General features: G+C 38.4%; 1 protein-coding gene across 1 annotated transcript in view; it reads right to left on the reverse strand.

Moving 5' to 3' along the window:
* Positions 1-27,714, reverse strand: part of NUP210 (nucleoporin 210) — a 68,493-nt gene that overhangs the window by 25,036 nt on the left and 15,743 nt on the right. Inside the window, exons 5-20 of the mRNA XM_074602462.1 lie at positions 24,984-25,134; positions 23,143-23,275; positions 22,168-22,326; positions 21,619-21,687; positions 21,195-21,301; positions 19,967-20,107; positions 18,615-18,752; positions 14,882-15,037; positions 11,693-11,891; positions 10,339-10,484; positions 8,149-8,370; positions 6,709-6,882; positions 5,260-5,452; positions 4,854-4,960; positions 2,416-2,520; positions 2,179-2,280 (exon numbers count right to left, since the gene is read on the reverse strand). Coding sequence (XP_074458563.1) covers positions 2,179-2,280; positions 2,416-2,520; positions 4,854-4,960; positions 5,260-5,452; positions 6,709-6,882; positions 8,149-8,370; positions 10,339-10,484; positions 11,693-11,891; positions 14,882-15,037; positions 18,615-18,752; positions 19,967-20,107; positions 21,195-21,301; positions 21,619-21,687; positions 22,168-22,326; positions 23,143-23,275; positions 24,984-25,134 — 2,302 coding nt within the window. The remainder of the gene's footprint in view (positions 1-2,178; positions 2,281-2,415; positions 2,521-4,853; positions 4,961-5,259; positions 5,453-6,708; positions 6,883-8,148; positions 8,371-10,338; positions 10,485-11,692; positions 11,892-14,881; positions 15,038-18,614; positions 18,753-19,966; positions 20,108-21,194; positions 21,302-21,618; positions 21,688-22,167; positions 22,327-23,142; positions 23,276-24,983; positions 25,135-27,714) is intronic.

Genomic DNA, 27,714 nt, shown 5'->3' on the forward strand with positions numbered 1-27,714 from the left:
CACCTTTGCAGTTCTCTTGCCATTTGCCTGCCCTTGTCACACACCTCAGGGATGGTCCCAACTATTCTCTTCACCTCCATAGGTACCTTCCCTTTGGCCAGAGGCAGCGTAGGTGCCAGGTGTCCTATTCTGTGCACTCATCCAGCTTAGGAAGATGAGCTCTGAAACAAGCGGTGATGGGCAGGCAAAGGGATTTAATATAACTACTCATAGCATTGCTTGGCAGCACTACAGGAGACAGCAGTAAGAGCAGTGGGAAGAGCTGACATTTTGTCCTTTCAGGGCACCACTCTTACTTTTGTCTCAAAATAGAACTGAATATAAAGTTTTAATAAATGTCAGCTTTCAGAACACCAGCAGTTCCCAAAGTGGGTGGCTAACACAGGTGCTGGGGACATATATTAAGACACAGCCACGGAAAGCAGAGAGGAGAGGAGAGGAGGGGGCAGCTGGGAGGAGGCAGCCAGCACGAGCAGGGGAAGAAGATGTAACGGAGCTCGGTTTGGGCTGGGAAACCAGGGAAAAGAAGCTAGTGGAGCTGAGGGCTGACAGGGAAAGCAGGGCTACTACAGCTTATGAAATCTGTTCCTGTCCCAGCTACCCCTTCTCACCTCCTATTAGGTGTCCAGTGGCTCCCTAGTACCCAGTGCATTTCACCCTTTACCACTATTCACTCTTCCCCCATGCTACCGCTCACACCCAGAAAAGCTGCTGTGTCAACAAGAGAGTAAGAGGTATAGAATTCATCCTTGGCAGCCCCAGTAAAATGTCTGAGAATCACTGCTCTAGATAACTGGCATTTAGTTTCTCAGAATAGTTTACTATCAAACCACGCTGAATCAACCTGGCTCCACCAATATCTGCCCTGGCATCAGCCTGGCGCATCAGACTAGAACTTGCTGATTTTCTACACAGACCATTCTGCTGGCTTCCACAGAAAGAAAAAATCCACAGGCAATACCAGGATTTAACTCAAACATAGCACGCAGCACTAACAAACTTTTAAAATGTGGGGGGGGGTTGTTTTGAGGGTTGTTTTTGGTTTGGTTTTTTTTTTTTTCCAAAATTGTTTTTAAATGAGTTTGAAAGTGGAGCTCTCTCACTTTTAATCTGGCAGGTAGTTAAAATAAATCTCGCTTTGTACTTCAAAAAGCCTATCTTGCTGGCACTGTTATACTATTCAAGTTCACTGCTCTATTCTGAAATTTTCTTGTGTACATCAGTTAAAGCACTGCTAAACCCCCAAGGGAGATCTGGCTGAAAAACTACTAAGAGTGAAACAGTGTACAATGCATACAAAAACGAGCTCATCTCTTCTACTCTTTCCCTCCCTCTGTGCCCAGCTGACTTGATTGGAAAGATATTCCCACCTCACACTCTCAACAGGTAGAGACAACCAAAATGTTTCACCAATACTTTCCACATTCTCTACAATGACAAAAAATATCCACCTTTATCACCATTATTTCATAGCTTTATCAACATTATTTATTACATGATAAATCTGTGAATTGTGAATTTGTGAAGACTACTCTTTCAAACAACTCGTGTCACTTCCAGTTCTTCTCTGATGAAAGCTACAATGCAAATACAGTTTTATTATATCCTGGGCCTGGATGAAGTCAATCATAACTGTAGTTTAGTTGCATCTTCTAGTGGAAAAGCGCATTAAAAACTTAGTATGGAGATGAGAAATCAACTCTTTAATAGATATTTATTCACAAAATCAGGATGAAATAGTGTGATAGCAAAATATCCTGAAATAGCACCAGAAGAAGAATTTGAAGGTTTCAGAAGTACTGGCCTACAGCAAATATTCCAATACTGTTCTAGACACCAATTAATCTGTTGTATAACACTTCTGAATAATTCGGTCACATTGTTTTTCATTCTGTGTTTATGAAACCAGGAACATTTTACTGCAAAATTGTAATGGTTAAAGAACAACTTGGTGCAGAGTATACATATGCATCACAACTGTAGTGAAACAACTTCCTACACCTGAAATTGCTAGTGCAAAACCCCCTGCCTGATGCTTGACCGTAACAGGCAAATACACCCAAGATTCAGTTTCTGCCTCTTTATCCACTTGTACTGGAAAATGACCAATAGGGATGAAACTGCAGAGCGATATTCAGAACGCCAAAAAACCATAAAGTAACAAGATGCTTCACTCACCCAAGCAATGCCTTGAGTTTCCTCATGAGTCACTTTTACAACATTTGCAACACTGGTATTAATGAAAAAATATCCAGAACCTTCTCTGATGAAAAGTTCTGCCTGCAAAACCAGAAAAGCATCCAAAATTAGACTGTATTTTGTGAGTACATTGCCAAAACTGGTATCTTTACATATATCATATAATTTTCGATATTTTCCTCCCTGCAGTTAGAAAGTAGCAGAGTAATTCCTTACCTTTATGTCAGGGTGATTGTAAATGGAGACATCAGTAGGGTTCACTTTCACATCTTCCACTAGTATCAGTTCAATAGTGGCAGACACTGGCAGAAGAGGCTCATACTGAAAGAAACAATTGTAGCTGTTACAGCAAACACAGAGTCAGGCAACAGTGCAAGTCTCTTGTATATGCAGGGAAGGATGCTTAAAGCAGAACAGAACCAGAGCTGGAGAAGTTTAGGTTAATAGAATCTCCACAAGATCTGGTAATTGGTTCAGCCATGAGCTCACAGGTAAGGTCATATGCAGGAGATGCTGTTGGATTCTGCATCTCTGGCCAAGACAAAGAACAAAGGCCCACGCATTAAAGGTGTAGCAGGATCGGTTAACCAAGTCTGACATACACAGATAGGATATGAACTCCAAGAAACATTATAAGTTCATACAAAATGATAAAGCATAGAGACAGAATGTTTTCTTCTACTTCAAGCTCATATTTTTAGGATTCTTCCTAGCAGGCCACCAAAAGAAATTGTTCCTTAAACGTTAAGTACCTAAACACTGGACCAGATGCAAGTCTAATCGTTCACTCGTAATAACATTAGCTTAGAAAGCGAAAATGGTTTTTTTTAGAGGAAGTTAGTATTATGTACCCATTTCACCTAATTAGTAGAATTATTTCCTTGATGTATTTCCATCTTTCCCTAATGACATAATAGGATGCTCCACTTAAACATGGAACAATGATCAAGATACCTTAATACATCAGATTAGATATATTATATGTTAGATTTTTATTTGTGTTTTTGTCTGTAAGAAAGAAGTATAGGTACGGACAGATTTGAAAGCAGAATATAGCAGTCCATTCCTAATGTATTTGAAAAAAGCAGACAGATTATCGAATCAGTACAAATTACCTAAACAACACAAGAGCCTAAGTAACTGTAGCAGAAGTGGTACCTACAACTACTCTTCAACTATCAAAAAGATTCCTCCCAAACTTAAACACAGAGACTAAAACTTAAGAAAAACTCCAGTGCTATTTTACATGCACATCCCACACTGAAATACAATAAACTTCTCTGAACTCAAAGGAAAGCGTAAAGAATTCACTTTTCTAATTATCTCTATATGTAAGAAAGACTATTGAATATTGATTTAATAAAACAGAGCACAGTGAATTACAAAATGATTGCAGAACACCAAGTGTTCTCATTACAACTCAATTTTCTTGAGAAAAAAAAGATACGGAACCAAATATCTTAGGTGGCAAAGTAACTGTGTCTCTAATCTAGTCATTTTGACAAAGTTATAGTCAAATTCTTCAGTGGAAATGCATCTACACCATGCTTCCCAACAAGAGCAGACTGGAAACCTCAGTGAAAAGATAAGAGCCAACTGGCAATATATTACAGATCTTCCACAGAAATTTACCATCCGGATGCCGAACCTTGGACACCCTGACAGAAATCTGGGCCATAGGGTGTTTCACATTACTAGTGCCCATCTGTTACCGGCTCTGAATTAAAAATAATGTAAGCTCTAGCTGTATATTTTACTCTGTCTCAACTCTGTTTTCATGGCACATAATTCAAAACTGCATATAGTCAAACCCCACTTAAATCTTGCTTAACAAAATTAAACAGAATTTCAATTTAGTGACATGGGATATTTTAAGAGTTAGTTACTATGCACGTCAGATTGTTCCATAGGCTGAAACCTGCCCTTATATTCCGTTTAAAAAAAAAAAGTGACACAAACAGAAAATTGCCATCTGTTTACATTTGCCTTCTTTGCTCATCATCACTACTTTTTGCTGTTGTTCTTCCCTATGTTGAGTAACTACAAACTAAAGTATTTCAGCTAATGACTTGTAAAATTAGGGCCTAGGCTTATGGCTGGCACTGTACAAATAAGTAGTCTCTCCCTTCTGTAAGATCAACGTGAGACTGAATTAAAAAAAAAAAAAAAGACTATTAGTCAGAGCCCAGATTTACATATGGCCCATATGAGGATATCAGCCAGCTTTTGCTTTGCTCATGCAGAACTTTTCTACCCAGTTTTGCAGTGGAAATAATACATTTGCTTTCCCCAGCGACAGCTGCACTAAGCACATGGTTGCTTTAGTGAAGGACAAGCAGCAGAGCTTCATCAATTCATTAAAAAACCTAAATTGAAACAAAACCAACTGAAACAATTCTTTGTCATCCCCTTGCCCAGATTGTTTAAAAAAAAAAAAAAAGAATTGGATATATTTGAGACGGGTCAAATAGTGCAGAGGAAAGCAGGAAAAGCCATGAACGTTATAAAAACACTGTGGAATGAATCTGTCTTCAGAATCAACAATGGAGCTGTCTTATTTTTACATTACTATGCACCGAGGAAATAAATACATAGGAAGACTATGCATTAAGCATGATAGGAAAATGGCAAAAAACCCCCAGAGTTCTGAGTACCGGCATTTTGACTTTAGCTGCCTTGAGATGGGATTGCTGGTATCCTGTTGCAGTTGCAGAGATGGCAGTTGTTCCAGACTCATGATGAACTAGAACGGTTTGTAAGCCTACAATCAAATAAAAAGTCAAATAAAACTGATTATGGGGAAGAAAAAGATGAAGCGTACACTGCTAATCTCTCCCATTATTATTCTAAACTCTCAAGACAGTTTTCAGGCATTGGGCTTGGTTGTTTGTTGTTTTGGTTTTTTTTTTTAAATAGGGTACACTTAAAATGCATGTTGAAAATAAACTGAGATATGAGTGCAGATTACAGTAATTTCTTTCATCAAGCTCAGACACTACTGAATAGATTTAATCCTGACCTTCTTCAAATAATGAAATGCTCATTTGAACTAATTCGTACCGTGCATTTTCTTTTGACCACTTCCATCTTCTTTCACAGTCAGCTCCATTGGCGTATCAGGCTCAATATTAGCCAAGGACATTTTTGTTGATTCCCAGATAACACTCAGAGAACTAAAGTTATCAAATTTACTGCCCTGTTGGTCATATGCAGCCAAATCCAATACTGGATTGCGATAATTTGAAACAGGAACCTGAAAAAGAATGAATATTTTAAACTGAACAGATGCAAGAGGATTTTTTTAATCATTAAAAGAAAAAAAAAAACGTACACTGAGTTCCATGAGATTTATTATAACACTCATTACATGAATAATGTTCATTAAAATGAGCCATCAATGCAAAGTCATTAAGCTGTACTTCAACTACAAGGGATTTTTCGGGGGGGTAGGAGGATGGGGTTGTTTTTTAGCCAGTGAATTACAAAAATTGAAACACATCTCAAACTATGTCATCCTTGGAATTCAAACAAATAATGAAAAATACTGCTATATGTCAGAAGACGTAGCTCAAAATTCTAGTGTGAAATGCATTGGTAATAGCAGTGTACTGATGTAGTCTAACCGACGCATAATGGTGCTAGAAAAACAGGTGAACTCTGAAGTGACTTAAAATATGCAAAAATCTCCTTCTCATCTTGTTATTACATAGAAGTTACTTAAAATGATTCACCAACTCAATACATACTGCAGTTTTATGAAAGTAGGATGATTTTTATATTTACCCGGTAATATTAACACGACAAAACACGGTTTACTCAGCAGAAAACATGTGATGGCACTCATTAGGAGAGAGAAGAAAGTTCTTTATGCTCGATAATCTACACATACACATTACTGCGACTCAGATTTGCAAAGCTGAGTACATCTGATGTCACTGAACAATACTCACGGTATACACTTACATAGGTATCTTCACATCAGCAGCATTTGTGCCCTTACAAATAAGAGGCACACAAATGTACACTCATGTAACAGTGCACACATGGTTAAGTGTGTCTCTGTATACTCAATGGAACAGTTAGATTAGAATGAAGTGGTGCAGGGAAAAAGGCCTTTCACTAGAAACAACTGCTGGGAACATTTCCCCTCCCCCCCCCCTTTTTGGATGGGGTTTGTTTGTTTGTTTTAAATAAAAAAGAAGTTTCTCTCAAGACAAGTCAGAAAGGCTTCCTCACAGTGTCACCTTTGTGAGAAGCCACAATCCAACTGCTTTTACATATACTCTATTTTCTGGTAGGTCCCTTTATAAACCTGTTCGAATGATCACTGCGGGATTATTCATGTTCAGACTGCTCTCCGCAGCAGCACACGATACCAGCGCGTCCCGCAACACTAGAGTTACTGCTACTCTTGTAGCGAGTCAGATGCTTTATTGCGTATGAGGAGGTCCAAACACTGATTTTTAAGTTTTAAGAACACATTTTTTTCCTGTCACTCCTCAGGCTTACCACTTGCTTGTTTTGTTGCAGTAAAGGGCAGGAGAGATCAAGCTGAGGACTTCCATAAACAGGAGTCAAAGTCAGTCGTGAAGGGACAGCACAGATGAACTTCACAACAGCAGGCTCAACCACTGGGAAAGGGTTGGTGATTGTGGGGCTGTTCCCAACTGTTAAGGCAACAACCTGGACAATTATGAAAACAGGGAAGTGAGGAGAGAGAAAAGGACTACTAAGTTCAAATACATTCTATTTCACACATCTCAGTTATGCTCTGATGTCAGAATGTACAAGAAAAAAAAATATTATTCTTGGGGATTTGCAGCACCATGAAGACACAGGAAGATGTAAAAAGAGGTGCAATTTTCAAGAACAGTTCTAAATGATTATCAAAGTACTATTCCTGAAAAATTTTCTTAGGTATTCATGCTTACTACTATCAAACTTGACTCAAGCAACACATCTTTTGTAACCTAAAAAGCTAACAGGCAGGTGTTTTTCTTGCAGAGTGAGAATAGAACAATATTTGTATCCACTTCAGTGCGTTTACAAACATCTTATGTTTTATTTTACATTCCTTTCTTAGGCCTCAACAAAACAAAGTGGGTGTAAACACAGAGAAGGCTATCCCAGCAGGCCCAGGCAGCGCTGGTTACCTGCCTTGTCCACCCATGCAGGTGCGATCTGCTCTAGACAACACCAAGGACAGCCAGCCAATGTACGCACAGTTGTAGATAGCAAAAAAAATCCTTGTTCCTTCCTGAATTTGCACTTACAGAAGTGGCTACGCTTCATATGGTGTCCACTGAGGAAACGAGTTAAACAATTTGGCGGACACACCAAAATGCTTAGGCCTTCCAGAATTACAGGAGAAAAACATTAAATCAAAGCTAAATGCTTTATAAACTGGGCAGGGTGAGTGAAGCAGGATAAATCACTTCTGCATATTGGAGAAAACAAGGCCAGGTGGAAAATGACTACAGCCACTCTCACAAAGGCTGCACAAATATCTGAGCAGAAAATTCATATGGTTGTCATTTGTTTGAATAAACAAAATCACACTGGAAGGTAACTTAGTTAAAAGGAACAAGTCAGACAGAGGAGTCAGTTTACTGCAGTAACCTTCTGCTACCATCCTATTTATGCAAACTGAAGCTGCACTTAGCAGGGTCAGTTTAACACGTTCTACAACGTAAGGTTTCTGTGACTTGGTTTTATACTGCAATAAATCCATCATAAAACACTTTATAACATAATGTTATGAAATGCTCGCTCTAAAATCTGTACCAGCATCACGATGCATAAACTATGCACTTACCCAAGTTCTTTCCTGGCTTATTATAAAAACTACTCTTTATATAAAATGGTATCATAAATCTGTCTGAAGCCTGTTCTCAATAGGCTTAGCTCAGTGTTTGATGGAGGACAACAGAAATACCTTCTGCCACTTACTTGCTCTCCCAGGCTTTTGCAAGATGCTCTAACCCAATGCTGGATGTTATTTCGTGATGTAGGAGGTCCAAATAAAGACAGATTAATACTTTCTGCATCCTCAGCGGTGATGTTCCTGAAGAACTTTGAAGGCTCTTGTACCCATGGTCTAGGTCCTCCTTCAAATAACATATCTTTAGAGGAACCCAAAGTCACTAAAGCAACAGATGGAGGATCAATAGTCTGTAATGAATAACAGTTCCAAATTAATGATTCTATTTACACATAGTTTGGTTAGGCTTTGCAAAAGAAACTTCATTCTTAATAGAAGAGCTGTATTTATTATTTTGATTAGGCTACGATTTTCCCCTTACAGTGGTTATTTAAGAAGAGGGTTGTACCAAAATAATTAGTATCACCTCCAAGAATTCTGTCCAGTTGGATTATACTCACTGGAACCCATGGATTCAAAGAAAAGTTTTAACTACATTCTAATTACCTGCCTTTCATGAAGAGTTACAGCAAGAGAAAGACCCTGAATATAGTCTTCTGAGTACATTTAGAGAGAAAGCATTCTACTACATTTTTTAAATAGATAGTACTTTAAGTGAATTAAATTCTACTCTTTAAAAATCCTTTCACTTGGAAGTGCTTTCTCCAGCACAGTTCTGTGAATGTATTTATTCTCCTATAGAAGTTTTCCTTCAAATCTCTCCAATAAATTCTACATTGATGTGCATCACTGGGACAGCCTGTGCAGTTTATCATCACAGAAATTAACCAGGCATTTTGACACACAAAACCCATTTGTAGCTTGTGTTCCAAAACATCACATTACTCAGGAGTTTAGTAAGAAAGAAGCGGCAGCTAACATAAAGGATTGTTCAATTCTTTCCACGTTTTGGTAGGAAGAGAGAGAAGGCATGGGAAACGTTAGCATAAATGTTCTTCTTTCCTCCCACTCACTCCCTGTTTGTGTTTGTAATATAAAGGTAAAAACCCCTTGTGAAACTATGAGATTTAGTCTCGAGCGTCTGCCTGCCCTTTGATTCCTATTTATCTTTCTTCCACTTTTTGTTAAAATTTTTATTTTTTTAAATAGATATCTGACAGAGCAACACCTATGTGCTCCATTTCTGGACATTATAAACATTTCGTCCTACAGAAATGAGGAGAAAGAACGTGGAAGTCACTATTTTACACTTATGTGCATATGAAAAATTCCTAATTAAAGGGACTATACCTCTCTCACACATGGGCTGCCAAAAATAAAAGAGTTTACACACACCACTCAGGCTTTCTCAGCATCTTCAAAGAATTACACTCAACTATTTAAGATCTTTGACAGAAAACCACATTTAAAAATTAAAATCATCAGTACAGTCACAGATTTGTATGACTTGCACAAATTTTGTTCAAGACTTGGGGAATAAAGCTCTGGTGAAATGTATTAGACTTCAGCTTTACAGCTTCAGTGCGAGATGTCTGAAGATGAAGGTAACATAAGCATACTGTTTCCGATCTCCACATATTGACCCTGGAGACTCAGGTTCTTCCCTCGTTTTCTTTAGTGAACTGTCCAACACTGAAATATGTTTCCCCCATTTGTAGGGAAAAAGCATAGGTTTTCACTGCCACAGAGGCAAGTCAGCATTGCCTTCTTGCAAAAATCGGTTTATATACCATGAAAGTAGATATCGTAAGCTAGGTCTACTTTCGTTGCCACTACCGACACAGAAATGTGACTGCCCCCTTATTACCTTATTAAGCCAATTTTTAATCAAGTAAAATGGACAGTCAAGAAACAAACTAAGCCTCATGTAAATTTCAACCCATCTAGAGCCTGCTGAAAAGTAATTCACTAATTCAGGTGTGCTGTGCAAAACAAGATATACACCCTCATTTGTATGAAGGTTGACTCCTTTAACTGTCCTGCATATTTCTTCAGCTGACCGCAATCGTGACTCTTTTGTCAAAAGGCTGAAAAACGGGCAAGGATCTCCAATTCACTTTCCACTTCAGAAATTGCAAATATCTGTTAGTTCGTTATTGCATTACTCTCTCCCTCTGTAGTTGCCTTGCAATCTCCATGTAGGCAAACTCTACTCCACAGAGAAAGGGTTAAAACACGATTCCCCAGAACAGCCCATAGAATTTTTTTCCTGTGAATCAACCATCCACCTTTTTTTAAAACAGCGAAAACAGACTTACTTTTAATGGCAGATAAGCAGCAATGGTGATGCTAGCACTGAGGTGGACGTGACCATGGGTGTAACTAACAACAAGTGTTGTGTATCCTTGAGTTTCAGCTTTCACTCTGACTCCACTACAAAAATCAGCAGTTGGCTTAAGCCTTCCTGTCAGATAAATTAAAAAAATATATGAATACATATTTGGAGAGAAATGCCCAGGCATTTCCACCAGAAGTAAGCAGAGATGTGCTCTCCAACCAAATGGGCAAAAATGTTCACTGTTGTCTTTCATCACAAACCCAACACTTGCCGAAGTATCCATGTCTCACAAACTTCTTTATTTTCACACCACCCTGAAGAGGGCATGAGTCTTTACTCTGGTACAAACTAAAATAACTTCTATCTCTTGCTGCATGTTTTCATCTTGCGGCTCTAAAATGAGACTGGCTTGTAATTAAGCACAATTAAGTCACACTACTTAGACGCGCTTTCCTGCACAGAACAACTTGAACCATAGGCAATACATCATTTCTCTAGCTGAAGGTAGGGTATTTTCATGAAATTTCTCTGCTTACTTAGAGGACATTTTGGGGCTTGGGAGGGGTTTATTTTTTCTTTTTTTGAAACAAACAGTACAACAGCATACTACATAGTGACATTTAAAATAGCTGCCTCTCAGGCAAACAGATGGCAGAATGCAGACTAGTTTTACTGGCACAGGAAAGAGCTTCCATACAAGAGATGCTTGGAAAAAATCTGAATAACACACTGAATACAGTAGACACAGGAACACGCATGTTGCTCAATGTCCACTTCGCCCAGCAACATTAATGGCCATCTTTGAAAATAACATGCATACTCCACACTCTTAATAAACCCGACAAGAGGCATTTCTTAAAGCCATGAGCTTAACAAGGAGAGAGCTTTGGCAAAATTTAAGCAGCTGATTGTCTTAGCTCCTTGTGAGCAAACAATGAATGATGTCTCTACAGAACCGAAAGTACTGCCGGACAATTCGGGCAAAGCAGTTATTAATCTTCGTGTTCTTGTAAGTCTTACAATGATACCTCAAAACACAATATATGTGGACTCCACTTATGAGGAAATCCATCAGCTTTCTTACAGAAGTATGTTAAAAATACTAAATCAATAGAAAAACATACAGGAGACTACACATTATCCAACCAAATAATTGCCATAATGCTTTCAGAGTCCGCATAAAAAATAAATACATCCTCAAAATAAAACTACTCTGATCCCTACCTCTGAAGTTGAGCACCTCTCTGGCAATACTGTACACAATGATTTAAAGGGGATGTGTGACTTAGTAACATCTTAATTTAACTTTCAAAACAGGGAGGGAGTCAAATCACCTTGAAGTGGTCTGAACACACCACGGTTTTCTACTTCCACAACTAGATCGAAGTGTGAGCAGTCACTCAGTGGGACCGTCTCGCCTGTTTCGACATTTGTTAGGCCGTTAATCCTCAAGGGCAGCTCCAATATTTGGCCAACACGTGCTTCGACTTGACATGGTGTGAACTCCATCCCACTAGGTTCAGTTACATACACCTGAAGGAGGAAAAAAACACAGGATAGAGATGTAGGAACACAACTCCACAAAACGGTACCAGAAAAACGAAAAATAGACTTCAATATACTCTCCTTATTTTAATTAGCCCTCTCACGGCTGGAAACAATTCTTCTCAGATTCAACATTGCTTTTGTGCTTACCTGCCACAGAAGGGCATCAGAAAAGGCCAGGAAAAACTTGCTACTGTTTTAGTGCTCTTTTCGCGTAACAGTCCAAGTACACATTAGTTTGGCAGTTGTTTTACTGATACTTCTGTAATTCTCTCTTCTGCCTTGTTGATTTTAAAGTGTGGACTAAGTTGCATGATATCTCCAGGAGGTACTAGCACCAACTGGGACAGATTTAGTATCCAAACTTGACTGTCACAGTGTAAATACTTGAGCCAGACCTGCCACAGCCTGCAAAGCTCCCCAGCCTCCATGGCTCACAGCAGCACGTATGTAGAAGTTCAGGGAACTAATGGCCCAAACATTTCCCCAATGGCTGTTTTTCCTTTCTTGCATTTCTGTTGGCAAAACATTTTTAAAAGGTGTCCAGGGCGCAACATTTCCCCCACAGTAATATATCAGAAATCTAAAATAAGTGAACAAGTATCTACTAATCTAACAACCTTCTGCTTCAACAAGTAATCTTTACGTGAGAGACATTTTTGAAATCAAAAGGATTACTTTCAAAAATAAGACTGCCAGAAATAGATCTGCCATGCTATTATAGGTGGTATGTTGACGAAGAAGCCTTAACTGGATTATTTGTTATTCTGATTTGTTACTTTTTCCATTAATGTTAAAGAATCTACATATTTTGCTGCATATATGCTGCATATTTTGTAACAATCACTACAATCAAAGCTTTCCATTTGCAATATCTTAACTTGCTAACCATCTGCAAATGGCTTCAGGGTGGAATATTGAACCATATGGCACAGAGTTAAAACCGTAATACTTGCGGAACATAGTTAACTATTCCTCAAACTTGCTCACTGAGGTCAGTAAATAGAGCTCTTCAGAATTACCCTACGAAGAATGCAATTCCTAACACAAGCACAAAGGCATTCAAAAATAACCTATTCAGATTGTGCAATACACTGCTCTGAAAGCTCACATGGAGAGAAGTATTTTTTCTGTCTTCAGGCTTTGACTTATTTTTGAGGATAAGAAGTTTTAACTGGAAGTCTTCATTCCTGTGTCTCCCGCTGGTAAGTGTCACACTGCTAAAAAGCAGCAGCCTGGGCTGTCCAGAGGGTAATTTCAGAGCAAGTCTGTAAACTAAGTTCTGCACAAATTTTAATTTGTGTCATTATTTCAAGCACAAAGTTTACTACCTTTCTCAAATACATTTTGACATAAATAATCTGAGCACAAAACCTAAGCTAATTTGCCTTTCAAAAAACCCAGCATTAGTAGATGCAGTTGTTCCAAGTAAAACTTGGTTAGAAAGATCTTTCCCAAAGAATACATACTAAAAAAAAAAAAAAGGTTAAAATAAAATAAAGAGAGAGGAAGGAGATCTGTTTACATGCTCTCTCTTCATTATGGGACAGACTTCGCAATCCTGACCAAACACATTTTTTAAACACTTTTGTCAAAAGGGACTTCGGTGCAACAGGAGTGCAGTACAATTACAGCAGCGCTGCACACAGGAATGCTTAAAAACTATGAGGTATTTTGTATAACTAATGTACATATATTTGATGCATCAGCTTGCTCCCCACCAGTTGCTAAATCTCAGGCACGTATCCTGGAAGGAAGGTGCACTGCCCTAGGGCTTGCAAGACGCGCTTCCTAAATAAACTTCTACGCTCCCTCAGAAACAAAGACCATCACCTTTATAAAGCCTTTGCCAGAGGGCGGGTGTTTGCCAGCTTCAATAGTATCCGCTTGGCATAAACCCATTTCATCTACGACCACGCAGCGAGACAAACACAGCCTCTGGATCGCAGACCAGTGTTCAGTACACTCTCTCTTAGTTTCTCTGACATCAGGAGCAAATTTCCACTTTCTCTGTCAAGTTTCCATTCCGATGCCGCGCTCTTTGCACAAGGCACAGAGTTGAAGCATATATTAAAATGCTTGATTTTGTGAAAGTCGCAGAGTAGTACTATTTCACAATAGTGAATATACAACACAGCAGTAATTTTAGTTTCTCTTCTGTTCTTAAGGTCTGGCAGTTCTTAAGAGCTTGACAGAGAGAGTAAGCACTGACACAGTTTCATCAAGGAAAATTATTTGTGTCTGAAGGACACAAGGAGATACTTCCAAATCAGTAACACTACAGAGAAAAATACTTAACGTTGTAGATTTGGTGCTAACCAGACAAGCTTCTTCACCGACCTTTGCACACTCTTTCCTGTGGGGCTATTACATACAATGTTCCTGTATTTTCTTCACTCCACACCACACGCTGATCACCCTCACCAAATCCTAAGAACGACTGGCACAGAGACCGCAAAATCGCTCTTGGGAGGTGTATTTTTCATTCCCCTTTTCTCCTAATTTTCCTAAGAGATTACTTTGGTCTCCAGATTCATTCTGTGGCACTGTATAGCATTTCAGCCACTTCTCCAGGCAGGAATTTCCTTGCACATCTTGATGATACCTGTCATCATTTTGTATCGAGTGAAAATACCCACCTCTTACCCTACCAAAGCATTTTTAGTTTGGTTTGTCTGCTTAGATGGTTAGGCCAGTAGTAAATTACTATTTCCTTCTTGCACTCAAAACTTTCAACAAGGAAAAAGACTTGCCAAGGAAACCAGGAAGGGACAAAAATGGGACTAAAGTTAATGCAGTACAGAGAGCTTGAATCCCCAGAACCACAAACTCTGAAAGGGATCACGTAACCTGCCACAGGGCAGGCAGGGAAATCTCTTGGGAACATTTTAGAAACGGGCATGCCTATGGCATTCTCAGCATGTCCCTTGTTTCCAGGAGCTATATTCAAGACTGATCAGGGAAAATAAGAGTTTTACCTTCATTTCTCCATAATGCAACGGATTCTGAACATCAATTGCCTGAATGACACTGACGCCAATATCACTTCCAGTTGTCATTACTCCTTTGACTGTCACCGTAGCAACTGCCCGGTTAGAATAGGACCAGCTGAAATTTCCACTTCCACCATGAGCCTAGAATACAGAGAGAAAATCTTTCAAATATTTTATAAAGTATATGGTTCTCACTTTTCTTAGCTTTCAAGCCTTTGAATAATTTGCATGAAACCCAGGGACTTGCTGAGCAACAACAATGCTATTATGAGGAAATACAAATAAAATAACACCTCAGAACTTTCAAATACGCAAGGTCAAGTGAGAGACAAGATTACCACCCTTCATCCATTTTAATTTCAGCTTTCTTCATGCACATATCCTATGTGCTCACCAGCGCTTGCTAACCCAAATATCTCTCTCCCAGCAGCAGAAGTCTGATGCTCACAAGTCCCAGTGATTGCTAGCGCTTAGCAGAGCATTGCACAAACAGGCACACCAGAGGCCTGGCACGTGGGATCATTGTCCTTCTGAAAACTCCCACTGTTTCTCTGCTGCTGACAGCAGAAGTGCTGATTTTGGGTCTCAGAGCTGCTAACATGACACTCTGTACCTACTACCTTCTTTCAATGGGAATTGTTAAGGGATCTAAAGGGAAGAAAAAAGAAAGTGGGAGGCAGAGAGGGAATAAGGAAAGAGGGGAAAAAAGAAAAAGGAAAAAAAGTCAATCTCTTCTTAGCATTACTTTTTTAATGCTGAAAATCAGCACGTCTACCTTCAGCTATTCAACAAACGTGCTGCTGCAGCAACTGATCAGTCGTGGAATGAGGGACAGGCACAGACGGAAACTGCCCGCTCTTGCCACAAGCACTGCGAGGGTCTGCTCAGTGTACAAGCTACACTCCCACTAGGGCTTTGCAAGGAAGGAGTCAGTAACTGCCAAACTTGTAAACCCAGGTGTATCATGCAGATTCCCATAAAAAACCCCAAATCAACAAAAAAAGAAATCTCCACTCTTCTCCTAGAGCTCCCAGCATTTGAAGGGTTGTTTCATGATTAGAAGAGCTTAAGTGAGTGGAATTATTCTACTATTCTATCTATCTGTTCTATTCTATCATCTATTCTGGATGATCTCCAGAGGTCCCTTCCAACCCTATGATTCTATGATACAGAAGGGTAAGAACTAGTTAAGTAACTAGATATTATGGTCCAGATCAATAGCAACAAATCATTATCCCCACCATATGAGCACCTGGCAGCCAGACAGGGTTATCCCTGCTCCAGGCTCACATTTTATAAAGTGAAGGGCCAAAAACCATTTTGCCAGCACAAGTAGAGCGTTGTCCTCCTAGATGTGTACGACTAGTTACTGAAGAAACAGTGTCACTACAATGCTGTAAAACGCACAGGTTTTAAACATCATTATTGTGAGCTATAGGAAGTGTCTGTTGAGACAAACACTGTGCAGAAAGGTGTACTGAATATAATGCATTTTAAAAGCAAGTTTAAAAAAAGAAAAAAGACATTCACACTCTAAAATAAATTTCAAAGTTTAATCACAGTAAATCAAGGGTGAACATCAGAGCAAATTTTTGTTTATGTGTATTGTTTTCATTTCTTTAGCTTCCTTGGCATTTTCTCTAACCCGTTTCATAATTAAACTAAAAATGGACAAGATGATTAATCTTGTCTGGAAGGACAGTGTGGAAAATAAACAAATCTAAATTATGCAGCAGCTTAGCCAATAACTTTTACCAGAAAAAAAAAAAAAATAATCAGAAGGACAGTCGTTTCCCTTCTCCCTTCCCACGAGCATGTGCCCAACCTGATTACAGAAAGAGCGCCGGACAAAGACAAATGGATAAATAGGTAACAGTGTCTGACAGAAGGAGATGCATGGAATGTGGTGAGAAACATTTAAAGAATGTAAAAGTTCAGAATGTTTTCCAAAGATACTTTCAATTAAAACAGGGAAATGAGCAGAAAACGTAAAAGCAGAAATACCCAATTCTTAACAATTCCATGGAGTCACATCTCCTTGCCACACAAACTAGACACACAAAAATGGCACTTCACTTCTCTAATGCATGGAAGGAAGGAAGGAAACATCATTTTTATTTTTTCTTTTTTTACTTGCAACAGAAGCCATCTTATTAGCACAAATACAAACAAAGCAATCAACAAAAAAACCCGGCAGCTGACAAAGTAAAACCTAAAAGTCATTCTAATACCATCTGGAAGGAGTTACTTTAGCTATAAACAGAATTTGTCTACATCCAAAAATCCCTTTCAACCTATTTTCAGAAAAAGTCTATTCACTAATTCAAAATAGCCTGAGTCAAACACTATCGAGTAGGAAGCAAACAGTAATCTACAGGCAGGAACAACAGTCAAGCTGTGTGCTATTGTAAACAACCACTAGTATTATGGAGTGGGCAGATTGGGAAAATGTAAATGCAAACTAATTTAAATGTTGGGAGAAAAGAAGTTTTTATGTATTTAATGAAAAAGAAAAAAATCACACGTGAAAGTACTGATGCAATTATTGGAGCAACACAAAGGAACATTCTCTAGTGAGATATTTGATGATATATGCAAGACAAGGTGAGACAAGAATAGAACTGTAAAAGAGGTGGGAAACAGGAAAACATTTACTTTCCCTTACTGGGAAAACTTTAGCAGAAGTTATGATCAAGTAATGAAAATGTATATTTGTACTAAGAATTTTTACCACACTCTGCTGGTGTGGTTGGGTATAGCATGAACTAAACTAAACTGTAATTCCATAGAAATTAAAGAGTACTTACGACAGTGCTAAACTCAATGGCACGAAGTTCATATTTACACCAGAGAACGCAATTTTGTCCCTATGACATTGATTTGTTTACTTCAGACACCATGGGTCCCGCAGGCTCTTTTGGTATAGTGTTTACTTGAAGACAGACCCAAAACTCAGCACTACTTCATGCTAAAAGGGAGCGGTAAGAACTACACACAAAACACGTGAGTGCAAGATGTGGGTATCGTTATATTGGGATAAGAGTCGGGGCTGGGGAAGCACAACGTTCTCTTCTCCAGTTAGACCATACTCTGGGTACTGGAAGACAAGCCATTTGCTTCATGAAGTATATGGAAGGATTGGCAGCATGGGAGCAAAGATACACGCAGGAAACGTAAGCAAAAGGTCCCTTTAGAAGGGCGTACTGTAAATGAAACTGTGGCCTTTGCCTCCCTATAACCTTTATTAGAAGCATGAGATGTGTGGTGAGTGAAGGATACTGATGTGGAAGGTTGATGATTAATCTTGTCATGCCCTTTTTGCAGCCACTTCACACTCCGATTCATGCTCCCGTAAATCCATCCCTTTACAGTAAATGGTAGCCTCTAATTATTAATATGAAGTTTTGTACCTAGGATGTTTTCTGAAATTCCAAACCGCTCTGTGCCTATGTATGTGGTGCACGCGTGAGGGAGAGAGGAAGCGAATTAAAAACAAGAGGTAAAAGTCAGTGGAGTTTTTATGTTTGTTGGTTTCTTATGTGCTTTTTTTAAACTACATATTAATTCCTACAACTAACATCCAGAGAAATTCTTCCAAATAAAGTTTTGGATATCACCGTGCCTGAAGTATCCAAATTAACCTCTATATAAGTGGTTACAGGCCTCACTGTGCCTGCTTGAGCAACTCTTCCCATGTTTAGATACTACTTTGGCATACCTGTATGGTGTACTGGTAGACTCCTGCTTTTGGCTGCCAAGGAAACGTCAAAATGCTGGGTGAAAGAACTATGGGAACATATATTTCAACATCTTGCTGGTTTCGCACTGGAACTGGTAATGTATGAACACCTCCATCCTACGAAAAGCAACAGCACAGTATTATAGATGGCACCACAGTGCTTCCTAGAATTAATGTTTAGTCGTTTATATCTAGGCAAGTTGTTGAAAACATCTCAGAGAGAAAGGAAAGCAACTATTTAGGGTCGTTTACGAACAGCGTTACTTGTGAGCAAAGAGTCAGCTCATCGCAGCAAAGTGTGCTATTGTATTAAATGAGTAGTATGACCATGGAGATACAGCTGCCCAACTTCTAGTTTTCAGACCTTGTCTGGAGAACTAATTCAGTAACTCCACACCTGCGTTTACTCTTTGCTCATTCCACTCTGCAGCAGGTGAAGACAAACTCAGCCTAAAAGCCCCATTCCTCAACCCATCCCAAAATAGTAGCCTTTACAACTTTGTTGCAATTGTAATGCCATAACCCTCTGGGCACGACATATTGTCTCTTACTGGTGTTCTGAAGGAAAACTTTTAACAGCTCTCAGCAGACCTCATTTCATTCAAGAGTACCTCTCTGACACAGAGAATGAGCATGGCTTATCATATACAAGTACCGACTAAATCCTACCCAAGGAATCACTAAAACGATTTTACAGCAAATGGGTTGAAGTGTTGAATTTTTCCAAGTTTCAAGCCAAAGCAAATCACTTTCACACCACGTGCCCTAGTTAGCCATACATTCAGCAGCCTGCCCAACTAGCAGAAAGTTAATGAATATTAATGTGAAGAACTTCACAGGCTGAAACATTTGGCAGATTTTCATTCCAGCATTTAACATCACTTACCAAACGATAGAAAACTTTCCAAATGTAACTGAATGCAGAACAAGGCCAGGGTATGACACTGATGATCCTACCACAATAAATTGTAAAATTCACTCAGAGAATGTGAGAGGACCTTTGCACCAGCACAAGGAAACAATATGTGCCCACATAAGCATCTGCCACAAAAAAAATAATCAGTGCTGTGCAGCACTAGTTTAACAGGTGTTTGCCACACACTCGCTAACAAAATCCTAGTCTCTATTTAAGCAAATCCTCTGTTGACTTAATTGACAGTGTTCCTGACGTAGGATTTTAGAATTGGGTCCTTAATCTGTTCAAACAAATAAGGCTTAGACCCATGTAATTCTTAGGTTTCCTTTTACTATGTCACTATTAGGCCACTACTGCTCAAGTAAATTATTTTTAAGCCTACCAGCAAAGCAGAAGAGTCATTACAAAACCATACCTGATCTACTACTGATGTCAGTGCAGCATCAATAATGGTCTGACCCTTCTTTATTGCTTTCACGTAATGATATGATCCATTCAGAGATGACTTCTGCACCTCAAAATATTCTTCGGACAGCTTTGTATTAATTCGGATATTCTAAAACCAGAACATTAGAGAGATATTGCCACAGGTAGCTGACATTAATGCTACAGACAGCCATAGACATACTAGCAACACATCAATGAAAAAACAATTGTTTAATAACATAGTTCAGAGAAACTTATCTGAACCCGAGTAAGAATTTTTCTCTACAAAGTTTCAGTCTTTCAACAGGATTATATCTTTTAGACACAGCGTTAACTCTACAGGAAATATTTACTTTTTAAACATTCCAGCTACATGTAATTTAACATGAAAAGTACTGCTATTTATACCACTAAATAGTTCATATTTCACAGTAATTTCTTAATTTTGTCATTCTTAAACACAAAAGGGGAAGAACGCGTAAATACACTGCCCCAATAGCACATTTCTGAGATCTAGCTGAAACTCAAGATCTATATCTCAGGAAGAAAATGAGTGCAAATAAAACAACATTCACATAAATTTGATGTTCTGAAAGGCAATAATTTAAGATTGTTTTTCTGCTTGCAAATGAACTATTTAAATTTTTTCTTTATTAAGAGCAATGTATATTTGGTACCTTGTACCTAGAATTCATCTTATTTAACTACCAAACAGTGAAATGTTTTAGTGCTAGCTAACAAGTTAAGCTTTTCCCATAATTTACTGAAAGGAAAGAGGCAGCTCCCCAAGAGTGTTATCAGCCTACCTTACACCCCATTCTTTAACAGGAAAGATTGCCTCTAGACACGACAATATTATATTTGGGAGGAACTGACGAGATGGAGTACCGTACTAGTACTGCTCTCCAGCAGCTACACCAGTTTGCAGTTTCTAGTGTGATGCCTACGCTACATGTTTGAAGTGCTTTCTCCAATTTCTTCCCCTTTTTTTCTACAAGATTTAGACTCCAATGGGCACTTTCACATGAATTACCCAGAGTGTTTTATTTTTAAAATAAAATAAAACCAACAAAACAAAGGGAAAAAAGGAAGAGGCAAGAAACAACATGCTTTGAAATGCCTTAACTCAAGGTAAATAAGAAACTGCTCAACTAATTTCTAAGAAAGCCAGGATTTAGGAGACAGACACTCAGAAGGATATCAACGTTTCAACTTACATCAGATAAATACACCTTATTGCTTGATTTATCATACACTTCAATTGTAATTTCATAAAGTCTGCCTGTTTCTAGGACCCATCTGTCACCTGGATGAACTGTAAATCCTACAAAACAGGAAATATTGAACAGCACAGACCAACAGTCTCTTTTTGTAACAGATATAAGCATTTTGCTTCTGGTGCCCACACCCTGAAGATGCACATTCATTGTTTTAAGCTGCTGAATACAGAGAGGAAAGAAAATAAATAAGTATTTACTCCTAAACTTATTTCACATTGAGCTACTTTTATGAATAAAAGTACTTTTCTATGAAAAGTAATATGAGAAATGACAGCATGTATATAAACACAGAAAAACGCCAACACAAAAGCAAGGCAAGAAATTACATTAAGCAATCAGGACAACTGCAGCCAGTACCAACCTAAATACCCAGGATTTACAACATAGATAGTGCTGTTTGGGAGCCTGGAAACCCCTTGCATGCGAATACCTGAAGTCTCAGTAAAGGAACAGAAAAGTTTTGACAGAAGTCAAGTAAAGATCAGCATGTTCCTGGGGCTCCTTTGTGCCTCTTTCGATATTTAAAGCTACTTGTACACTGAAAATAAACGTTATTCCCGCTACCCTGAGAGACAGTGAGCATTTTAGAGAGATTCCACTAGAGGATATAATGTTCTAAATATAAAAATCAAATAAAGCCCCATCACATTTCCACATTGACTGAGGGGAACAGACATGATTTAATTGATCTTTTGCCAACGTAATTTCTTAGAACATTTCAAGGCACCAGGCAGCTCTGTTGAGATTGAATTCACAGCAGTGCTGCTTTCTATGGCTCCACCAGGTGCTCCGGATTTTCAAGACTACTGGTACAAATGCAGATCATTTTATCTTTTTGTGCTGCAAAGGGTGGAAAGTTTGTCTCCTGCCACAAAGACCTGGCTGGAAAAGCATCACCTAGGAAGGATACTCTTGTGCCCCAGTACGAGGTTCGTTTGTCCCTGCTGCAATGCAGTTACAACTGATGTTGCCTGGTCCAACTTGGCAACTGGCCATGACGGCTCTCCCTCCGGATCAAGCACGTGGTTCTGTAGCTGCAGTTCATACTGATCAGACGGCATCGTTAATTCTGTACATAAAACAAAGCAACATATGAAACAATGAAAGCAAGTGTGTCAGTGTTTGGATGCTGCTAATTATTGCTGATTAATTTTTATTGATGCCTAGCACACGCATTAAATCAGTATTTTTAATGTCTTGTAGAAATAGCATTTCTGTGATTATATCAACACACACACAAAATGAGCTTCTTGCCTAGCTTTTATTTACAACTAATATCATCCCACTGTTCAGCCCAAACATCCAATTAATTCCCAGCTTCAGAAGTGGTCAAATTGCTTTCTATGAGTTTCTGACAGTTTCTGCCGCTCCCTTCTGCACTACTAGCTGAGTAGTGTGCCTTTTTTTTTTTAAATTAAAAAGAAAAAAAAAGTCAAGTCATTACCAGCACAGGCTCCTTATAAGCAACAATTACAAACTTCTACACTTTTAAATGGACATAAAGCCAGCTAACCCACACTTGTAGAAGTGGAACAAATCCATTTGTCAAGAAAACATTTTCTGTTAGAAAAGTTACTAATCTAAATTTAACTAAGAAAGTCAGACACAGTTTCTTAGTCGATGTGGAATAAAAGAGTATACCTAAAACGATAGTGCTAGCTCCTATTCTAAGTTACCCTTACCTTCATGTCCTTGACAAACCTGCAAGAATATATCCTTTATAGACACATTTTTGGGGGCAGAAAAAACTAAACAGCTGTATCATCACATGGTTTAGGAAAACAATATTAAATTATTAATAAAGTAGTTTAAACACAATTAAATATTTCGCAGCAGTTAAAAATTCACACACAGAGTTCAAAATAATCAAAAAAACAGGACAAACCTGTAATCTTCCCTTGCCTTATTTTCTGAACTCTGTACTGAATTGATGTTCCTACCAGAAGATAAATGTCACATGCTGGATTTAAAAGGATGTTTTCCAAAATAAGCAATCTGACTTCTGCAGGAGGTACATGCTATTGATTGAAGGAAAAAGAAGAAAAAGCAAGCACATTTAAAGCAGATCATTTGTTTGAAACAGGACCATGCAGCAATAACTTATAACCTATAAGTGAAAAATACTACTTGCTGTAATTGGCTCTTTATTATCATTTCAAATTTTGTCACAACAGGAAAATGCAAGGGACAATGAATGGTATAGAGACCGGCTCTGTGCATGCTGTGCAGCACTGAAGGAAAAAAAAATAATCAAGTCTGTATGGGCATCATTTTGTTCAGTTTTCTGGAGAATACAGAAAAACTTGAGACAGATGAACATTGACTATTCAGACATCTAGAAATTTATTTTCCCTACTGTAAAACACAGTACTTCCCTGCAATATATCCATTATAACTTCACCAAGGAATCTGTATCAAACTCATTGGTCTATTAAATTAGGAATACAACAAATAATTGTATAAGTTCTATTACAGTTTGAGGGATGTTCACTGAAACCGTGCAGGCTGGCAGCAGTGAATGCTTTAAAGGAACTACTAACCAGAAAGCCATAAAAGATTGCAAATGGAACAATATTATTTCCATTTCACTTACAGCATCAGCTCAAAACTAATACAGAAAAATAAATATTAGAACACTAACCAGGCTACAAGCATTCAAGAAAAAAAAATTTCGGATCGATACAATGTAGATTAACTATATTCAGCACAATCAGGTAGAACTGTAACAAAAATACAATTCTTAACGTGCACTATTATTAGTGCCACATTACTAGTATTACATACATTCAGATAATATTTTCATAGAACACTTTTTACAGGTATGGGTTAGACAGTCCAAGGCAATTTTGCTTTACGCAAAAACAAGTATAACATTTAGTAACACAAATCTGCCAAAACAGACTGCAGATACGAGATGAACTTCAGAAAAATGCCATCATACTATTTTTTTTAAGGCACAGTATTAAGCTGATACTAGCACAATGCCAAGTATTCCTGTAAGTGATAACCCATAAAAGTCTCTCTCAGGTGTTTGTAAATTCTATTAAGAGAAAAAACAACTCTGTTACCAGAGTGAAATGAAAAACTCAGTCACCACAGTTACAAAGAAAGAGCCAGCATGGATCTAGAGAACAGCTGGGAAGGCTGCCAATACTGCAGTTTAACACCCTTGTAGCACTGGCATTCTGACCCCAAAGCCCTTCCTCGGAGACCAGAACCTAATGGAGTAGAATTAGATAGTAACGAAGTACTCATGTGACGCTCATTTCAAGCACAGCAGGAAATAAAGGTATATCCAATTGCTCAAGCTATTTATTTATTGAAAAAAAAAAATAAAAGAGAGACCTAAGGTGTTCTAGTTGGTTATTTTTAAAAAGAGCTACAGCGCCAATACCCTATCCGATAGGATTCTAGTTATATATATATAATATGAATGACTATCAGGAATAATAAAATTGTACAGAAGTATTTGCTGCAGGGCCTTTTATCAGAGAGTCAGGTTTAGAACTGATCTCTGGCAGATGCACTGTCCTGGGTTAGGGAACTGCATTGAACTCCAGCCCTTTCAGGGCAATCAAGAGCAGCGCCGTCATCTTTTGTGATACGGGCTACAGAGTCAAGCCAGTAAGACAGCACTGATATCCACAATGGGAACAATATGGCAGGGCAAACTTACAGGACTATAAGACTAAATGATTAAAAAAAAGATTAATTCCATTTTCTTACCTTATAGACGCTTTCCTGTATTCTTGCTTTCAATTTAGAACTCCCCGTTTTCATTCCAGACACCAAAATGGTATCTCCTTGCTTGGCAACTTTTTCCATCTCCGATATATAGGAAGGTGGAATATAAGTGGATTCTAAGAACTTGAGTATACTGAAAGGTGAACCAAAAAGTGAACAGAAAATTGTTAACCAATCTTTGTAAACCCACAGAGAAACAACAACAGGATCTACTCGTAGCTATTTCCATTTTTAAGCAAACTTAAGATGTCTGCCTGGGACCAGATATCCAAATTTTACTCATTCTTCAAGATATCTGCACCTAATTTCTGTCACTGATAAAAGTTTGTTTGAAGCTTGTTTGTGGGCTTTCGAGAGCTATCAGAAGACTGCACATGTTGTCTGTAATGATCCCTTCAGTTTTTACAGTAGGTATAGACTGCAAAAACTCTAGATTATTGTGGAACAACTAACGTGAAAGACCCAAAGCTTATGTTTATAAAGAAAACAGCTTAACAAACTGCAACATAACTTTGACCTATATGAAGAAGCTAGGATGCATTTAATAAATGACTATAAAAAAAAAATTACAAGCAGAAAACTTGTAGCAACTGTTCGAAATTTCCATGATGTGACAGAGAGGAAAAGAATTTGCCATGAATGAGTAAACGCCAGGACAGAAATTGAGAGAGGACCACGTTTTAAAGGTTCTGTACACACATGATCTTTTTGGCTTTATGTGCACTTTCCCAGTAAAATCAGTAAAGCCATATTGAGAATAGTTATGAATATAAATAGTTATGACAGTTTATTGTTTATTTTGCAGAGTTGTAACACCATTAGAACATTCTTATGTTATCATAGCTGTGCTAACAGTAGAGCATATATCAATATTAGTTTGGTTAAAATCACACCTCTAGCAAATACTTGTACTGAAACAAAAAGCTCTGTATGGACTAGGACTTGGACCATAAGTGCCACCGAACTGTACTGCGTACTGAACTAAAAGTGCACTGTAGGTAGGGGCCGTACACTCATACCTGCAGCTTCAAGTGTATTACGGGCTTAACGGGCTTTCCTCAGGTAACGCGGCACGTTTGCTTCTCTAAGGCTGCCAAATTGGGAGTTTGTGTTTACCCAGTGGCAGAGTGTCTTGTTTGCTACCCCTACCTCATTTCCAATGTATTTGGAATACAAGTTTGAGGATGAAAATTTAAGTTAACCATTCTGCTCTCCAAAAGAACTGTTTTCCCCACATGCTAGTCATGGAATCATCATATAAATAAAGACAGGTTCTTTAAAGGAAGATATAGTTTCCTACATTGTTTTTTGTCCTGCAATCTACCTACATTTTGCTGGAACCTGTTTTCTGAAGTAACCAAAGCCTCTGGTGCATGAGTTCGACTATCTCATCTTAGATGTTAGGGAAGTTTTGACTAAAGCTGTACTCAAGAAGCGTCCGTAAACTGTTTTGTGAGAAACCCCCATGTTTCATGTGTTTGCAGTCTGGTCAAATTCATGTCTATCAGGGAGGAATTTTTCTACCCATATTCACATTGATCAAAGTCAAGGTTCACCACGGCATATAGTATGCTGAATAATACTGCTAGATAACAGGATCCTGGTGTGTTGACACCAGTTGGTGTCAGTGCGAAGGTAAAAACTCTTGGAGTCCAACATGAAAAATATCCCATACAAGGTATTGCTCAGTAGCCTCCAATTCTGGTTAGTTTAATGAGGATAGAAACTGAAAATTCCGTTTGAAATCACTGAAGAACAGAACAATGAAGTCATCACTGTAAAACTACATAGTGCACATACTTAATAGCATAAATTAAAAAAAAAACCCAATACCAAAACAGAGGGTAAAGATGGTCTGGTGACAAATACAGGAGGAAATAAAAAAAAATTTTAAAAAAAGTCATACAGTCTGGATTCTATTCCTATCCCTGCCACAGGTAAGCTTTCTGAGTTTTGGGCAAGAACTCCATCTCCATTAAATGGAGGGAATATTTCCTTATTATACACCGACGCTGAAAAACACTTATATCATTAGTGAGTTGAAAAGCACTTTCAAGATCTTTGGATAGAAGTTTTCGCAAAATACAGCACTTCTAAATTCCAGTTAACTAATTCTTTGAGTCAGTACAGATGATGAACCAAGCACCATGGCTTATTTATCAAGCAAGTGCTTTCCATTCATTGCTTTGTCTAAAAGAGGACATATCGAATAGCTTCATTGACTGCCTTTCACTGAATTATTTGACCTGGCTGTATCTAGCTTACAAGCAGCCACTTGGTCCGTTCTAATTTAAAGGTTAGATACTTTGAAAGCTATTTCAATAGTAGAACTAAGTGTTGACCGAAACCTGAAGCTCTGCAAGTTTAGAGAGCACCTTTCTGAAATGGAAGAGGACTTTTTTTTGCCCTAAGAATGTAATTAAAAAATAAATCTCTCTGCTGAAATCCTGAGATAAGAGTCTCACTAATAAATCTTTCCTTTGCACATGATGTTTCAGGAAGACCAAGAATTGCACGTATTTATTTCTAGTTGTTGCGCTAGAGCTACCTGGGCTGCTATCACTATGCAACACTCTCAGTTGTTACATTAAACTGGGATGAGAGTGCCCAGGCTCTCGAGCAGGCACCTATAAAAAACAACTTCTGAAACAACTGACCCATAAGCATTATTTTAGGCATCAGTTCAGTAAACTGCCTAGATGTGGGGAAATAT

The sequence above is a fragment of the Larus michahellis genome, chromosome 10, assembly GCF_964199755.1.
Source record: "Larus michahellis chromosome 10, bLarMic1.1, whole genome shotgun sequence".
Taxonomy (NCBI): domain Eukaryota; kingdom Metazoa; phylum Chordata; class Aves; order Charadriiformes; family Laridae; genus Larus; species Larus michahellis.